At 36.7% G+C, this 19258-nt stretch overlaps 1 protein-coding gene across 2 annotated transcripts; it reads left to right on the top strand.

Moving 5' to 3' along the window:
- Positions 1-843: 843 nt before the first annotated feature.
- On the top strand, positions 844-18189 carry LOC134851262 (protein shuttle craft-like). 2 transcript variants are annotated; one of them, XM_063867264.1, is made up of 17 exons: positions 844-1028; positions 1381-1485; positions 1691-1963; positions 2209-2462; positions 2785-2971; positions 3708-3878; positions 7539-7703; positions 7909-8122; positions 8642-8764; positions 10413-10613; positions 10922-11226; positions 12837-13042; positions 13735-13932; positions 14444-14662; positions 14960-15126; positions 17219-17663; positions 17870-18189. In XM_063867264.1, the coding sequence occupies exons 1-17, from the start codon at positions 858-860 to the stop codon at positions 17997-17999; spliced, it is 3534 nt and encodes a 1177-aa protein (XP_063723334.1). In that variant the 5' UTR covers positions 844-857; the 3' UTR covers positions 18000-18189. The 2 variants fall into 2 exon arrangements, with proteins under 2 accessions (XP_063723334.1, XP_063723333.1); XM_063867263.1 differs by having other exon boundaries at positions 1378-1485.
- Positions 18190-19258: the final 1069 nt, after the last annotated feature.

The following is a 19258-nucleotide window of genomic DNA, read 5'->3' as shown; positions in this document are numbered from 1 at the left end:
AGTGTTTTTTTTTATACTCATTTTTTTGCCGATTGTTGTTGATATTCACTTTTTTATACTAGTTTCTTTGATCAGAATTTTGTTAATAGTAATCTTTTTGATACTGGTTTCTTGCATCACAGTTTTATCGTCAGAGACTGTTAATGTTCCCTAATTTATCCACTTTTCACGCAGGTGAAGGTTGAGTTAGGTATCAAAGTAAAAAAAAACATTAAGTAGTTTTTAGTTTTCCAATAAACTTTTTTCCTGACAACAGTGGAAAGAGTTGGATGTATCTACGTCTTAGGATGATTTTTTCTTGGCGATTGTGACTTTCTCAACGAAAGCTTACATAGATCATGCTAAGTGTCGTATTGAAGCTCGTTCAACCGTGATTTCGATTCTTAATGAATTTTTAAGAAGTCTGAGTTTTCCAACAATTTGGACTGAACAGAAAAAAAAATATTTCTTTTGGTTTTCCAATTTTTAAATTTCATATCGAAGATAAGCGTAGTCGGCACATTCAGTGCTATGTGCACGGCTACAGCTGAAAATTAAGAAATCCCAGTATAGAATAACGAATGGATGAAACCATATTGAGCTATGCTTGACCATAACTCAAGCAAAGAAACTGAAATGAAAACGCTGCTGTCGACAAAAATTTAAAAAGTTGGAGCAATTTTCTCGGCGCTTAGTTTCTGAAACAAAAATTTTCTTTAGTGTATGAATAACAACACGCTTGTAGTAAATACAGTAAACAAACAGTTTTTGTAAATTTTAGTTATTCTTTTAACATTTACAAAATATGTGTCCGGAGCGTTCTGCTTATTGTGCAGCAAAAGAGTCCTTACGTATGTATTTGATTTCAGTGAATTGAAATGTACGGTGAAAGAGGTCGTGGAAGATATTACCCGAGAGATGGAAACTATCGACCACCTCAGCGATATTTCGCCTCCCATCAAAATCGTCCCCCGAGGCACCAGCAATACTACGGAAATTACTACGGAGGACGGCAGAGGTTCCCCGTGAACGATAATTACATGCAGCAGGCATTGATGAGCTTTTAAATTTAAATCAAGTTTGAAAAAGTCTCCAAATTTTAAAATTTAGTTTAATTTTTAGTAATTAGTTTGAATGACCATTTCTGTTGTGATGAAACAATCGAAATGGATCAGAAAAATGAGAATAATAAACTTTTTTTCAATTTGGTACCTAGACACAAGTCACTCGTAAACGAGTATCCATGTAGGTAGCGCCAAATTGGGAGAAGTACAAATAGGATTTTCAGCCTTTCGAGTGATGTCTCCTTGGAATTATTGTATCGATAAAAACTGAAGTAACATAAATTATAGCCTCAAGTATGAAAAATAAACCTTTTTAAAAGTCCGTCACTGGCAGCAGGGGTATCCTAATTCGAGGTCTGGTAGTCGGTACGGGGCTAACTATGAAGCACAGCCGTTGCAGACCTATTTCTACACTAGCGGAGTAGCGGAACCTCAGAACGAGGTAAGCTATTTTACTTGTATCCATTGCTGAATTTGTCCTCGATTAATCTTAGTTGCGGATCAAATCAGAGTTTTTTGGGTTGTTTTTGAAGGTCGTTTTTTACGTCATCGGGTGATATATGGATTTTTAAGTCGTTTCCACTTAAATGTTTCCAATAACTACGATACGTTAATTTTTGGACGCGTGGTTCCATTTTTTTTTCCAGAACAACACTAATCAGGATGAGTCAGGAAGATCGAACAACAAGCCTAAGCGAAATGAAGCTACTTCCAGTGGAGAAAACATGAATAAACTTCAACCCAGTATGAGCTCAGCAGATAGAGACTTTGGGTCGAATGCTGACATGGCCGAAAAGCTGACTGCGCAACTGAGCAATGAGAGTTACGAGTGCATGATATGCTGTGACTCTGTCAAGGTCAAGGAGTCAATCTGGTCATGCACTAATTGTTATCATGTGTTTCATCTCCATTGCATCCAGGTTTGAAGAGCGTTCTATTATGTTTTGAAAAACTTATCAAAGTGACCCTATGGTTAATTAAAAGCCATGCCAACTTTGTTATTTTTCAACCTTAAGGCTCAAAACACTTTTATTTTTAATTTAAGAATAATTAAAAAGTGTTTTTTTACCTAGGCACTCTGAAAAGCCCTGCATGTAAATCCTTCTCTCTACGCTAATTCATGAAAACATGAAAGGTATTTTCTCATCGGATTCCAAATTTTAAGGAATGGAGTCGAACAGTGCTGACCAGTCCTAATGGAGTAACAGAGAACCTGCAGCCACCTCCAGAGCTCATGAGGGAGGCTGGTGGCGATGCCTCGACGTCTGGATCCTCATCATCGCGTGGTCGTCGTAACATGATGATCTCGGACGTATTTCTGCTCCAGTATATGAGGTCGAGGAATTCTGTCATCTATGGTCAGGATACAGAGAGTGAATTATGGAACGCGTCCAGTGGGGATGTAGGAACTTACTTGAGGTAACATTTTGTAAAAGTTGTCATGTGACATAGTTGAGACGTGTTAAGGAGACAATATTTTATCCTACCTCGCTAGTCTTTCTGATCAGATTTGTAGTTTTTGCGATCGCCGAGACGAATATTATGAGTTTGTGACCAAATATGTGAAAACAGAAAGTTAAATTTATATTATGCAACCTTGTGTGCTCCATAATTTACTTGGATTTTAACTCTCGTTATTCCGAAAAAAAGTCGACATGAAGACTCATTCGTTGATTGCAATTTGGCTTCTAATGCAGAGCCAACATCAGCATAAATTTTAATTTAAGCCATTTTACTTTAGGAGCTCAAACTCGAACGCTCTAGAGAATGACAACCTGAACAGCATGATTCCCTCTGGAGCTGGCTGGAGGTGTCCCGGATGTCAGTTCATGGTGACGTCAGGGGTGCCAAAGCAATACCGCTGTTTCTGTGGTAAACTATCCGATCCCGGATTCACTCCGGGAGATGTGCCACATACATGCGGAGAGGTTGGAAATAGTTCGTGTCATTAGAAAATTTCTATAAGTCATAGGCCTCTGAGTTGTTGTGCAATGCACAATCAATTAATTTGGAATTATTTTCATCGCAAATTGTTCTGAAACGAATTGTTTCGCCCTTAGATGATATCAATTGTAGCTTCGTTATTATTGGGCACTGCAATATCGATTGAGTAGTTTTTAGAATTTGATCATAGTCAGACGTGATACGATTTCTTTCAAGCTTAGGAAATATGGTCAGCCAGGTTGATAATTATTCCGAACATATGAAGTATGTGGCTACTTCTAGGATTATGATTCAATCACAATTGGTAAAAGAGAAATAATATTTCACCAAGACTCGCCTATTCCAAAGATTGATTGTGGTTACATGTTAAAGCTCCATTTCTAAGAATTTTTTTTTTATTCTTCTGAAATGTATTTTTTGATTCTTTGTTCATTGCTTTACTACCTTAGGTTCTTCATTGATTGCTTCATTTTCTTGAGTTCTTCAATTTGATTCTTCATTCATGGCTTATCTTCCTTCGGTTCTTCATTCATGGCTTTAGTTTTCAGGTTCTACAATTAGCTTCTTCAGTCATTGCGATACTTCTTATGGGTTTTCGTTTTCCTTTTTCACCCATTGCTTTTCCTTAAGTATGTTCGAATAGCTTTGTCAGTTCGAATACAAATGTAAGATTATACCTTGCTCATAAGTTAACTTGTTATTGTAATTCTGTGTTCTTAGATGTGTGGCAAGAAAGGAAAGAGTGGCAGTGACACGTGTGAGCACCCTTGCACCCTCCTCTGCCACCCCGGACCCTGTCCCCCCTGTGTGGCCATGACGACCAAACAGTGCGACTGTGGCAAACAGTCCATGTCCGTCAGGTGTGACAAGGCTGTCATCAAGTGTGACAAGGTAACATAGCTGAGTCTTTTCTCTTGACTTCTGGTCAGATTTCAAGAGTTTTGTTAACAACTCCCTATACATTCCCACTCATTGGAACTAGAGAGAATTTTTATGCTCAATATTTGTGTATGCCTAACCACAGGGCTAGATCAATTCAAGCGTGAGGTTTTTCACCTGCTACCTACCATCTGAGATCTGAGCACAGAGGTTTGAGCTATCTACAAATAAATAACAAAGCGAAACGGCTGTTATGGAAGCAACACAGAATGTTCCGCCCATAGTCTTAAAAAATATGAAAAACGGTTTTTTTTTTTTCAAATTAGTGTCGTTTTTATGTGTGGTGTGATAAAAAGGATCTGAACAAAAATCTAGAATTACTATTAAAAAAAAAACGAAAAAAAATCCCGAAAAATTTTTCATTCCTAAGATGGCGTTAGAAATTCTATAAACTAACTTTACTTGAGTAAAACTAAATTTTCAAGGCTTCAATTAAGCTTAAGTAAGCTAATTTAAGCCTGCTCACTCGCTCGAAGTTAGACAAAAAATCATAAATTTGAAACCAGTTTTTCTCGACACCGGGGAAACTTGCAAATTTTTTTAATGTCGTTCGAATCGCGACTTAAAGGGCTTTTATATGATATATCACTCGACCCAATCCGGTGATTGTTTGTGGTGCCTGATTTTGCGTGGAAAACAAAGTTGAAAAAACCTAAAAACTCATCCGAATACAAAGTTCCTCCCCATTTTCAATGGCCGGAACAACAATCATTTTTTCCTTCCAGTTGATATGAGTTTTAAACGCAAAATATATAATAGTTTTCCAAAGCGTCCCTCAGGGTTGAAATCCCTTTGCAGAATCTCGTAATTTTGAAGTGAATAAAAACGATGTTGATAAAGGATGCAACGTAGCGTTTTTTGACAATTTTATGGTTTTTTTCGTTCATCTTATCTGAATTTTGAATCGCCTCAATGAAATAGAATTTTTATTTTCATCTGAAGGATGATGTGAACTGCAAGCATAGTTTTTTCTTCGAAAATTGAAAAATAACGAAAAGTCTAACAATCTTTTGGTTTCCTTAAGTTTATTGACACTTAAATGTTTTTTTGTTGGCATTGTTTAAATTTCCTAACGGAACGGAAAAAGTATCGGTGATATATTACAATAGGTGGTAGGTTCAACTTGAATAGCTGTATCGCTTTTTGTTATACTTCGCATATTATTTATAGTTTGTTTCGGAAGCCAAATTTTTTGGCAAATGAAGTGTAAATTTTGAATTTGTGAATAGCAATTCATTTGACAGAGTAATGTATTTACAAAAAATATCTTTGTAGTAGTATAATTGATTGAAAATGAATTGACTATTTTATGCATTTTAGTTTCATATTTAATACATGCACTACTCTCAAAATTACCACCTATTGCAACATATTACCACAGTATCTATTGTTCCACGCTAATAAAAAGTTTTTTCTAATAAATGCTCATCATAAAGGATTTTCGAAATTCTATTTTACTTATTCGAAATTTGAAAATTATTTTAAATAAGTCAGTCATTTTTTTGAGTTTCCGTGAGTTTATTGACACTTTTTGAAATGTCTCTCGGCTGTGTTTTTTTAAGTTCTAGTAAACTTAGCAAGAAAGTTTAAATAAATCATGATGATGTTTTCTCATTTTTTTTTCAGTGAAAGCCTAAAAGAATTGATCTCGGCAAATTTGTTCTTTTGGTGGTTTGACTTTTGACTTGTTTTCAAGTTCATTCGCTCAAAGTAAAGCATATTACAAAGCAGATTCTCCTTTAAAAAACAAGTTTACATGTTTGGTATCTATTTTTTTGTTTGCTAACATGCGTAGCTTGGCAATCAGGTTTCGGAAATCTAAAGGCCTTGCTTAACTTAACGTAATAACTCGTCCAAAGAGTTGCTGTCATTCATTGTTAGTAAATGTCACAAATGTGATTGATTCATGGCATTTGTAAGTTGTAATGATTTTAGAAGTCGCATCATTTTTGAGGAACCAAAAAACAAAACTAGAACCTTACTTCGTTCAAATAGCAGTTTATTTTTTCGACCCTAAATATTTTTAATGAAAAGTTAATTAACAATTAAAATCTACGAAAAAGTGTACTCATCTAAAACTGGATATCGTAAAATTGGGGAAAATTTCTTTAATTGTTTTTACATAAACGCTTTTTTGTTTCGTTTTGGTTGTTAACAGCTAAAAAAGTGAACCCGAAAGAAAGTGAAAAACTACGTTCTAAGCTTAAAACAAGTTGCGTTTTTTAATTGGATGAAAAATGAAAAACAGTTCACTACCCCCCCCCCCCCCCCCCCTCTGGTTCAAAATATGTTTTGGTGATAAGTCAGGTGTCATAGTTTTTGGCCCACGCTTATAGTCCAACTTCGGTGTTTGTGGCTGGTTAATACGGAAGTTGGATTGTCTACTTCGGTTGGCTAAATATCAACGTCCATAGCAGTTTAACTTTCCGCGGTCTTTCAATTTGATTTCAATTCGGTTTTTATGCTGATAAGAACCGAATTGGTATGATATTTTAGCTAAAGATAGGGTGCATGAGGTTGACCCATGCGTGGGTAGTCGTAACATCGCCGGCTATGCTAGATTGGGCACTTGTCTTGCCATACGACAGAGTCGTTCGGAACTACATAAGTTAAAGTATCCGACAGTTGTGTACTTGAATCAAATGGTATGATATTAGAAATGATTTCGAGGAATCGGTTTCCTTTGTTTTTGTTTAATAATATCACCAATAACTCTGAAAATTCGAGGAAAGCCCTTTCTAATCATAATTTCCTGATATTCAAGCGATCTGGAATTACTCATACGCTTTTAGCTTATCGAAAAGCTTAACTTACTGTAAAATATCTCGTAAACATTTAGGTTGTACATGGTGCAAAATAGCCACTATAGTTGATTTAATTGGTTCGTGGCACTTGCTTGAGTCTCGCAAAGAATCACTACTGGAAAGCTCTCCTCGGATATATCCTTTCAAACGCCATTTTTTTGTTTTGTGGGTTTTTTCAACACTTTAGTGGGTCATTTATGGTCATTCCAATACATATCATGTCATATTCATGTTATCATGTTTCGGTCCTTTTGTCGGCTGCAGTGCAATAAGCAGAATGTTGCGACATGATTGAAGAAAAATTCAGAAATCAAGAAAATATTTTTAAAATAGGACAAAATTGGCTAATTAATAGATAATGAAGGGTTAAAATTTTAGTAGAAATAAATTTTGAGATCAGCCTTCAATTCCTGTCTAATTTCTTTTCTAATTTAGTCTAAAAAAAACGAAATAACTCAGACCAGTTTTTCTCGACACTGAGACTGAGACAGTTTTTTCGACACACAATTATAGAATACGAATCACTGCCAATAGGTTTTTAATATGATACCATGCTTGACCCCGAACGAGCCTCCCGTGGGTAGTCTAAATTGGCTGAAAAAAAATTAAAAAACTTGACCCTAATCCATAGTTCTTTTCCACTCTTCGAGAGTGGTCGGAACAAAAAGACGAATAAAAACGCTCCAATCAGATGGATTTTAAACCAAGTACGTCGTCAAAGTATAGTTGGAACAATAGGCTTTCAGAGATGCGCTTTAACAAAATTGAAAATACGGTGAATAAGTTAAGAGTTGAGTCTGTTGTGTAGGTGTGTGGGCGTGATCTGTCTTGTAAGAAGCACCAGTGTGAGAAGACATGTCACAGGGGCAGTTGTGGGGACTGCACGGAGACTGTGGATGTGGCCTGCTTCTGTGCCAGGGACAAGTGTACCCAAGTATGCACCGACAATATAGAGCACTACTCATGCAAGCAGGTCAGTAGAAGATGTTATTTTTTATTTCGTCATTTCATTTTCCGGAACTCTCATGAAACACTGCGAAAAACCTTATTTAGCTAATTTTTTTGCATTGTGTTCCGATTTTTAATTGAACATTTATAATATCTGAGTTTTTCTCAAGACAGTTTTCTTTTACATAACTGTTAGACATTTTTTTCGAAAGAAGGTTGATTATTTATAGCCATGTGGGAAGACGCTTAACTGTGGCAATCACAAGTGCGAGAAGATCTGCCATTCGGGCGACTGTGGCCAGTGCGAGACGTCTCTGGACGTCGTCAAAACATGTCCCTGTGGCAAGTTCAACGTATCCGTCTTCGGAGCCAGACTGTCGTGTCTGGACAAAGTGCCAACCTGTAATAACCCATGTGGCAAAGTGCTCAAGTGCGGACCACACAGTAAGACAAATTATAGGCGTTGCTTGCTCTTCGTCGTTAGATTTTGTTTAGTAATTTGTCTTCAGTTGTAGACATTTTTGCCATATTTTGTTTTTAGATATAGATCATATATTTGCAGTACAAATTACATTTATATTGCAATTGCAGTAGCGCTGATGTATCAGTGATCATCACTTAAATCTGAAAACAATATTTTTTAGATTTAACTGATGATCATTGAAACATCAGCGCTACTGAAATTGCAATATAAATGTAATTTGTACTGCAAATATAAGCTTCGAAATCAGTATGAGTTTCAAAATGCTGGAATTAAAATAAGAAATTTAAAAAAATGCGCGAATCATCTTTTATCATCTTCTAGTCCTCCACCCGTATTGAGGCAGTGAATTGAGCATGCATGTGAAATTTGTTTCCAGTGAAGCTTCAAGCAAAGGCTTTATACTGGTGTGGGTATTAAATGAAAAGACACCGTTTATCATAAATCAACTGTTATAGCAAGTGTGTGTGTGTTTGGCTTAGACAAGAAGCACAGGTGTCAGTTCCCCTGCCACTTGGGCCCCTGTCCCGTCTGTCCCCTCGAGACACAGTCTAGATGCAGGTGTGGGGCCAACACAGTCACAGTCCCCTGTCAGGAGATATTCAGTTAGTATCCCACAATTCATGCTCGTCGATTCAGATTGACAATTTGTACCCAGTCCAGAAAAATAACTAAACCATGCATACATTATTTAAGCGGCAAAGGGCTAAAAAGCAGTAGAGAACTTATCAGCCCGTGTAATCTTATGGTAGTCGTGTGTTGGTCATTTATCTCGACGATACCAATTAATCTCGACGACACCTAGCGTACGCATTTTGTCGATTTCAAGAGTTGTTTTTGGGCTGATTAAAGTTCCACGGCCCACGCAAATAGTAGTTGAGATACTGGTGCTTTTAACATGCGAACCGTGTTCAGAATTCACGGTTCGCATGTTAAAAGCACCAGTATCTCAACACGTTTACCATCAATCGCAGTTTTTAATAGTCACAACCAGTCAAACCAGCAGTCGCGAAACGAGCAATGGTAAAACTGCTGAAACCTGGGAGGGGGCGGGGGTTTATTTTGCTCTGGTGTCGATATTTAATTATTTTTCCATCCTTTGAAAGTGGGGAGGAACTTTGGTTTCGAGTTTGCCTTCTGTTTTGTTTTCCACACAAAATCACGTACCATAAATAAGCGTCAATAGGGATTGAGTGATATATAATATTAAAGCCATTGCAGTCAAGATTCGAACCCTGACTTTTAGATTCGAAACCGTTTTCAATTTTAGGTTTTTGGTCTAATTTCGAGCGAATAAAGCGAGCGAGCAGCTTTTTAATACAGAAATAATACGTAAATTCAGTTTTACTCCAGCAAAAGTTTTTTTGTTCCGACTCGTAACGAAAATAACGGAATATTTGTGCTCGGGATGCTTTTTTTCTTTAGACAAATTTCGAATATCTAACTAGCCATTTTTGACGGAATTTTTTAAAAATCATTCAAAAGGTATTGTTGTCAGGGTAGGGTTGAAGCAGATCAGCTGATCTCGTTACCTATCCTTTCAAAGTTAAGCGCAGTTATTCTTTTTGGAAAAATGTTTGAAAATATACTTTGTAACTTTGGTAAATTAATTCTTCTTCTTGTTGTTGTCCTGAGCCTAAATTTGAAAAGTTATTGTACCTGTGATCATTTTTCGTAAAGTTATGGAGGTTTAAAGATTGTCATTTTGGCCAATTTGGGACAATTAACGCGCGATATATATCGCGCTATTAACGCTAAGCAGAGACTTAATCCGTCCTAGACATCGTTCCAAATTGGTTGAAGGAAGCTTATTTGCCATAATTGATTTGTTACTAGAAGGGAAATCTATAACTTTGTATTTTATATGGCGTGCGGGGGGATGATTTTCACAAAAAATCTCAAATTTTAAAAACAAATTTTCATTTTATTTTATTACATTTCATTTTTTCATCTTACTGCTCCATAGACGTTAAAAAGCAGTCGGAACATTCAGGGCTTCCTCCTGATACGAGCAGTGTTGTTTGTTCTTCTAGTCATTTCTCAAAATGGTCAAAAAAGTGTTGTCCAGTTTGCCTATTGTACTTTGACTGCCGAATATGATTAATTTCTAGTTTTTCGCACAGTTCCTTTTCTCACATCACGCAGAAAAAACCGACACTTATTTGAAAAACATTTTTGTAAGACTATGGTTGGAATATCTTGTGCTACTTGCACAGTAACTGGCTATCCTTGTTATCATCTGTATCTTTTCAGACGATGGAGTGATTGTGTGCACTCGAGTGTGTAAGCGTAAACTGCACTGCAACAAACACCAGTGTCGCAAACTGTGCTGTGTGGATTCTGTGGGAGAGGGTCATGTGTGTGCTGCCACATGTAATAGACTATTGTCCTGTGGGGTGCACCAGTGCCAAGAGAACTGTCACAGGGGTAACTGCGAGAGGTGTTGGCAATTCAGTAAGTTCACAATCTACTCACCATTTTTTAAAATTAAAAAGTAAGTTATCGGGCTCGAGCTCAACTTTAGAATAAATATCTGTTCATTTACCTAAAAACCTCACGCACGTTAATTTTTTTGAAGTACAGTAAGAAAGACGAACGCCAAATGTAAACGAAAATTCCCTAACTCTCTAACCTAATCGATATCTCCAATTCAATCAGAAATTCGAAGCAGAGATCGATGTAGCTACAACAACAACAATAAGTTCAGTAAGTTCAATAACTTACTCATTATAATTAATTCATGATTGTGTATTATTCTACAGGCTTCGAGGACTTGACGTGTCATTGTGGTCAGAGTCGGATCCCAGCACCTGTTCCCTGTGGCACCTCCCCTCCCACCTGCGACAATCTCTGCATGCGACAACACCCCTGTGGCCACCCACCCCAGCACACCTGCCACAGTGACGAGAAGTGTCCCCCCTGTCCGGTGCTGATTGCAGCCTCATGTCTGGGGGAGCACCATATCATGAACAGTGTGCCATGTTATATTCAGAGGATGAGCTGTGGAAGACCTTGTGGGAAGGGATTACCGAATTGTGATCATTTGTGCACACAAACTTGTCACTCGGTAAGAATTTGGATTGTATTCATTCAGGTGATAGGCATACATAATAAGTGTTTATGATTGATTTGCTTTTAACTTTTTCTATAACACTAAGAACATGCAAAAAAAGGTGTTCAGCTTGTCAAGGCATGCTCTGAAAGGAAGAAAGGAAAAGTGAGTTGCAACTCAACCGTCCTTCCCATAGGCTTTGTTTTAGCCATTGGATTTTAAAAGCGAATTTTTTAATTCGAGATATATAAATATAGATTCGCGTCCATGATCGTAATAAATTGCTTATGTATCATGTGACGGTATTCAAACTTCATTCTGGTCAATTATTGGGTGTAATCGTTAACCCGGTTTTTAAATAACGCGAGCTTGCGAGCGTTAGTGTATTAGTACGAACCTTCTTTTTTTTCTAACCTAACTCACAAATAAAATTGTTTATTGAAAGTGTTCACTTATATGGAAGTTTCACTGTAGCATTGGAAATTGCATAGCGTCTATTCTATTCTCTGCTTAAGGTGTTTGGCTTCGAATAAGCGTCCATGGCTGAGTTGTTTGTGCGCGAGTCTCATAATATCTAAAAAGCAGGAGGGTGTAGGTTCGAATCCGAGACTAGCTGAGTTTTTACTAATTCGAGGCTTATTCTACTTATTCTTATTGCACTTTATAGAGCAGCTTTTTGTCGTGTTCTTGCTAGTGTTTGCATTTTGGTAATTGTTTTTGGCCTTTTAAGAGTCATGAACGTAGTGAGTACTCTTATATAGGTCTTGGTGATTTTTGTTGTTTTTTAGGAAAAAGTCTTTGTTCGCACCCAATTTTGATTCTTCGCAGTTTGACTTTTGATTTCTTTTTAAGTTCAGTTCATTTGTTTGTTAAAAGGAAGGCAATGTCCACTATTTAACAACAGATAATGTGTAAAGGTCACGAAAAACTATCACGGAAATTATTAGATTTCCAGTAAAATAAAAATTTTACCCAAATAGGGTTTTTTTTACTCAAAAAAGTGTCAATCATAAATTGTTCTTGAAGTTCAAAGAGCTTTGAGGTCGTATATATATTTTTTGAATTTTCGAAAGTTGAAGTTTTTTTTTCAAAAAACTAGTCTTTTTTATAGTTACTTCTGTTCATGGCACTTCCGTTCATGTTTTTTGGAGTGTAAATAACTGCTGATTGCCATGCGAACAAATCGAAAGGAAATTACAGTTTATGTCAAGTTCATCGGAATAATAAATGAACCGCAAACCATCAAAATCTAGCTCCTCTTGAAGCAGAGATTTCCCATACTATTAGTAAAAGTTAGGAACAATTCGAGCTTACGGTGAAGAGCCTGAAAAACTGAAGAGCCAAGAAACTTAATAGATTCCGATAATTCCGCAGCAGGAAGAGCACAACCTCGAGTAACAATAAAGAAAGGACAATCAGCGGCAACGAGCAGCCGTGGCCGAGTGGGTTAAGGCAAGTGTCTCTTAACATGAGATTATTGCGTTCGAATCCCACACCGGCCACGGTTGGAGGAGTCCCCGTGTCATCCGCCTCCTCAAGGTGGGACCGGCTACGCCTCCCCCACTTGCTACTACATTGAGTAGGACCGGGGCAATAAAAAACTGCTATGGTTTTTTCTGTTCTAGGGAACCTGTTTGTCAGATGGTCAGTCGTGTCAGCAGAAATGTCAGATGCGTAGATTTGGGTGTGGTCACGCATGCAACGAGAGATGTCACTATGGTCAGGGCGATTGTCCAGACACGCCCTGTAAACAGCTGGTGCCCGTGAGCTGTGTTTGTGGTAGAGTGAAGGGACAGTTGCCCTGTCACGAGTATGAGCAGAGATGCCAAGGGTACGTAGTATTGCTTTCTTCGGGCCATAAAGCGAAGAATAATCAAGTTATACCAACTTAGGACCTGTTTAAAAAAAATTTTCTGTGATGAGTTATGGTTATTTTCAATATGCTTTGTTTACATGCTTTAAGTTTATTCTTTGTCGTAGAAGATGTAATGTCGTAGAATTCGTTCAGTGTAATTTATTCTAATCACAAAAATTGATAAAGAATTAAAAAACGTACACTCTCGCTAATTTAGTCCTAAAAGCGGAAATATCCAGATTAGGTTTTTCGAAACTGAGGGATTTTAAAATTATTATTTTTTGGAATCTCGCCACGCTACAGGCTAAAAGGAAGACAACTTATTTTTACAGTGGCAAAAGTTTAAATGACGCGAAAAAATGTGAATGACTTTTGGCTTCAAAAGTGGATCTTAAATTTTAGATTTCTCAGCAGAATGAAAACCTTACTATTGAACCCGTTTTCTCTAATTGGGTTAGTTTCAATTGTGAAACATTAAATTTTTCTGGATATTCAAAGAGTATGAACATGATGTATTTAATTAACTGAATTGCTGAAATTATTCTTTGAAAGGCAGTCCTTTTTTGTTTTTTTTTAAAGTTAGTTTACACTTTTTCGACCTTAGTTGGCCTTGTTTTCTGTTCAAATATAACCGGGGTCGGAACTGATACTGGTGCTGTATGTTTCAGATACCTGCTCCAAAGTGCAATGAGTGGTCTCTCTGTGAGTTCAGAGGGAAACCGCGCAAGCTCTTCTACTATTTGCTACCAACTGCCGTGCAAAGATAGCTGCAAGAGAGATGCGTGGCTTCGCAAATTGGACGACGCTTTCGGACCCATTGAGAACAACATGGTGGTCCCCTATACGGACAATCTCATCCAGACGGGGTCAGTTACTACCACAAGACACGCCATTCATGGCGTCTTTTTGAATAACATAATGTGTTCGCATTTCCTGATCGTATACTTAAGTGGGAAGAGCGTTTGAGGAAGGTCAAATAATTTCAAAAGTGCCTTCGAAAAAGTCTTTCGAACAATTTTTTTTGACAACCTTTGACAATTTTTTTTGTGAAGATCCGCCCCTCGGGAAAATCCTTGATCAATCACTAATCTTAGGTAGTTACCATTTTCGTTTGAGAATGGCAACTACCTAGAGAAGATTTTCAGCAAAGCCAATTCTCTTAGATATAGAACTAGCATTATTGAGCAGTTATTGGGAGAAATCTGTTGCTTAACGTATTTTTCGTTGAGTCACACCGAAAAACGTGATAGGGAATTTTTAAAACAAGACAAAACATGTTTTTATGCAATAATACAATTTCTTCCGAGCCATGCTAGAAAGTGCTTAAAAGTATACCACTTACGGGGAATTGTTGAAATTTTGTTTTATTTTTTTTAGAACGACTGCTGGCTATGGTGAATTCATCTACGAACTAGAGAAGACTTTCTTCCATCTAGTGCAGAGTTGTGTTGATACAGGCATGAAACAGCAGTACGCTTTCAAACCCATGAATGCAACCAAGAGACGTATAGTGCATGAATTGGCAGACTTCTACGGACTAGACTCGCAGTCGTATGACGAGGAACCCATGAAACATGTAGTCGTGTTCGGATACAGGTGCATAGATACGAATTATTTTTATGCTCTTTTTAATAATCATGCTTTTTCAGAAACTTCATTCAGATTTTACAAAAAATATTCTGAAACATTTGATACAAATGAATCCGTGGCTAAATTGATTACAGGTAAAAATTATTATAAGTTCATGGACCGATAAAAAGGGATATCTAAATCGCCGTCTATGTCTTGCGAAAACGGGAAAATTTAGTATTTTGAAGAAATTCAGATGCTCGGGTTTAATCAAATTAATTTCATTCAGAAGACAATTACAACCCGGAGAATTTGCTGTTTCAGAAATCGGGTGAAAATCCCGGACACCAGCTTAACTTCTGTAATTTCAAAGCGTCTCAAACAAGCTTCCTTTAACGCACAGTCTCAGCCAGGAGTTTTAAACACGCGACAAGCTTCGAATGTCACCAGTTTTCCAGCTCCTTCCGAACTACCAGGAAACCAATTTCAAGGTAAGTGTTTCATGACTTTTTGTCTGGACTTATTTTTGCATTCGATAGAGTTCTTGTTCATTACTGTATCTATTCTGAGGCACCTGAAAACCAGCTTAATTTAGTCTTGTGATGTTTTTGTAACAAATGATGTTTTTGTAAAAGAATTCTTCATTTGTACAACTCTGTTTGCGTAATGATTTCACTTGGAAACGATGATTAATTTTTATTTGCGATCAAATCAAGGGCTATCAAATCGGAATAAAGACTTTTTTCGGGTTAACAACTAGTTAAAAAAATTAGTTGAATTACTTGCTGCTATGCTGCTGACATGCTGAATTTCATGAAATCTCAAATTTACTGTGTACCAGTTGCTACTGGTACATGCTATTTCTAGAACGCCAACCATTGCGTGTAAAATTATTGAGTTTCGATATTAATGTTTTGCTGATGATTTTTTCGCCTTCATGGTTGTTGACTTAAATTCTGTCGGTTTGGTTCCAAATTCTGTAGTCCACTTTGCATACACTCTGTAAATAGCTATCGTGGATCCTTTGTGGGAGTTACATGTAATTTTGTATAAAATAATTTTTTTGACGAAAATGTTCGACTGAGGTTCAGCTTATTGACTATCGGGTTTAATTCTGTCGACTTTTTTTAACCAATTTTTTTCCTCAAAAGAACCGGTTGTACTTTTTTGAGATCGAAAAAACTCTGGCACCAATATTTGTATGCTCAAAGTCAACCTCACTAGGACCTTTTCGAAAATTAAAAATTTTTCCACTTCCTTCTTCAATTGTGACATCGCTAGAAACTCTGTTTTCCAATTATTCCGTCATCGTGCTTCATGCTACAGTTCTTGTATCGCAAGTGGTGCGAAGCTCAGCTTCGACTCTGTGTATTATTGTACATCCGGATTCATAGTTCTGGTTTTAGAAGTTTGAGAATTATGAAAGTTCATATAAATTGAAACCTTGTCGTTCAATATTTAAAAGACACCGCATAAGAAAAAAGATTTTCAGTATTTATGAAGAAAATTTTCAAGTGAAATTTAGGCCACGTCGTTTTTTTTCGAAAAATATCCAATGTTGATCACGGTCTTTAAAAAACCTTTAAAATTCAATCCGCACCTCGAAGCAATAATTCTTAACTCTAAACGGCTAGGAATGCTTGTAGATCTCAATTGTGGTTTCATATTGAAATAGTTTTGGTCGTGATTTTCAGTCCAAAAGAAATCGAAAAAGATGTCAGCGTTAAGAAAAATCGGTCTGAATTTTCCGCTGAAATTTTATAACATACAACTGAACTCTCAATTTAATTCTACTGCATTACTTATGGTTAATTTAGCTAGAATAAATGTCTTTTCTTCTTCTTGTAGCTCCTACTTAATTCAATCGACCCTTTGAATTTAAAAAAATAGGAAATTTTTGAACAGGTTTCGATTTTGATTGTTTGCGTTCCATTGAATTTTTGAACATAAATGTCTAAGTCGGAATACTCTGTCTTATTGCCAGGAATAGGCTGTCCTTGTTCTTATGCGATCTGTTAACATATAACGAGTATTTTCAGCAAAAATTCAATTCCCTTTTTTGGTTTCCTTGGGATCATTGACACTTTGCCGACTGTCGGTTGGCCATGTTGAAGTGTTAATCAACGATTTGGTTTATCTATTTTTTAGGTCTTGATTTTTTTCATGGAACTATTTTAAAAGTTGTTAATGCTCAATTTAGATCGACTTTTGATTTCCTTTCACGGTTTATGCAAATTCATTTGCTCTAAAAGAAAAAGCAAAAATAATTTCTTCAGTTATGTGCAAAAGGCACAAAAAATGAGAATTGATTAAAGTTTCCAAAATGGACTTAAAATTTTCAGAATTCTCAATGGAATAAAAATTAGCTATTGACCCAGTGTTCTCTAATTCAATATTTTCATGAAATAATTGTCAATCATAGAAAATTTTCTGAAATTCAAAGAGCCATTTTTTTCTTCCAAATGTGGGCCATGATTCATTTAAAAGTAATAGTCTGTTGTTTTTCCTGTTTCCTGTGTGCATTCAGACTTCCAACTGTCTGTTGGCTATGTTAAAGCATTTTTCAATTTTCTGCTGTTTCAGGTCCTGATGCGGATGGTTGGACGGTAGTCGGAAGCGCACAACATCAGAGCATGATTCGAGCACCTGGTAGTCAACAACAGCAAAGCACTCAGCAAAATACAAATAACCCACAGATGCAGTCAACATCCCTTGGAAATGCTAATTGGGCTTCTAACTTTCCACTAATGAACCAAAACGATTCAAAAGCTAACCAGGCCAATAATCCGTATTCGCAATACAGCGCTGCAGTTGGTATGTCCTTCTCGAACGCCACAAATTTGCAACAACAGCAAAATATGAACCAGTGGAACCCAAATATCCATTATGGAGGTCAAATTAGCTTTCAGAATGTGGCACCTCCACAACCTGCGTGGCAACAGCCGTCGAGTATGGCGGCAACAGTGAATAGTTTTTCCATGTCGCCTTCGAGCTCGTTCGACTTTGGAAACCTACAAATGGACTCAAGGTTTGTATGTTTAAAATTCCCCGAGGATGTATTTAGTTGTCAAATAAGGCAATTCCAAGTTTTTTTATTTAATTTTTAAAAAGAAGACGACAATTTTTTTCATTATTTTCAGGTGAGTTTCAAAATCATAGTGGTCCGATTTTAGCTGTGGAGATAATGCGGCTCCTATGATCACTAAGGAATCTTCGAATTTAGTGTGGTTTTAGAAGTAGCCAAGAGTTAATCCAACCAGGTCTGGTCAGTCTGGGAACAGTGAGGTCACAGCCCAGATCCAGCAGAGTTCCTGCGAACAACCAGCACGTGAACAATTTAATGAGTGATCATTTCGAAGACTAATGTGACTTCGATTGAAACTCAATGACTGCAGTTGATCTGTATTACATTGCTTTCCGAAGCGAGTAACTTAAATATTCAAGTGAGAAAATGTCCACAGTCAGTTGGCTATATTATATTGTTGATTTTTCACTTGTTCGACTTAATTGAGTGTTAATGGACGTATTAAATTAAACTCATTCAAGTCATGTTTTTTCCCCAGATTTGTTCGTTCGTTCAAATTTGTATTTTATGGTATATCATTTCAATTAATTAGAAATCAAATCGATTTAAATTTTTCGGTTTTCCTGAGTTCATTAACACTTTTCCAACTGTACATTAGCTGTATTCTTGAGGTTTTTATGCATTGAATCAAGAATTAAAGTCTAATACTTGAGTTTTTAAAGAAACAGTAGGAAATAGTTTAAACCAGGAAAATGCATACGTTTCTTTACTATAAATGACTCAAATGTTTGCTAATTTTTTCTTCGTTACAATTTTGACACATTTCTTAAATCAGCAGATCTCAGTCGTAGTGCTGTAGTGCAAAAGGTCTGTTTCGGTGTCTAGTATTTGCCAACGTAGTGTATTAGTGTGACTCTCCTTGTTTTCATGCTTGCTGCAATCACGAACTGTTCTATTGGAATTTTCATGAAATCTGTTCGCTGCTTTGTTGTTGGCTAGTGTTTGTAGTTTATCAAGCAACCGTGGCACTGAGGCAAGGATGTGAGATTCCTAATATACTGGTCGGAGGTTCAGTTCCTCACTTAGAAGTAGTTTCGTTTATATTTGTGAAATTTTAGCTGCATAGTGCAAATTATTAGAATTTGTAGCTGCTTTATTGCTGGCTAGTGTTAACGAAGTTTCAAGGGAGGAACAGTAGCGCAGATGCGTCAAACTTTTAATTTCGAGATCGCATGATCGAATCCAACACTTAGCAAAAGCTATATTATCTTTTTATACTTTTTCTCATAACACTGATTAGAGCTACTTATCATCGTTTTCTCGCTTGTGTCTGCGAAGTGCAGCTTCGATTCTGTTCAAAAATTACATCTGAAAATTGTCAACCCGTATGTTCATATTAGCGCTCTATATACAATTCTGATTTCACATTTTCATACCCGCAATCAATATGCAGTGTTGATTTGAACTATTCGAATAAAACGAACGGTTAGGAAGTTTCGAAAACGTTTTTTTTTTAATTTTGTTTTAAATTTAAACAAATAGCGCTAAAGGTGTCTACTATTATTAAATTTGAATCTGAGTTTCATAAAACATACCTT

Source organism: Symsagittifera roscoffensis, chromosome 7, assembly GCF_963678635.1.
Source record: "Symsagittifera roscoffensis chromosome 7, txSymRosc1.1, whole genome shotgun sequence".
Taxonomy (NCBI): Eukaryota; Metazoa; Xenacoelomorpha; order Acoela; family Convolutidae; genus Symsagittifera; species Symsagittifera roscoffensis.
This window is presented reverse-complemented; position numbering and strand designations above follow the sequence as displayed.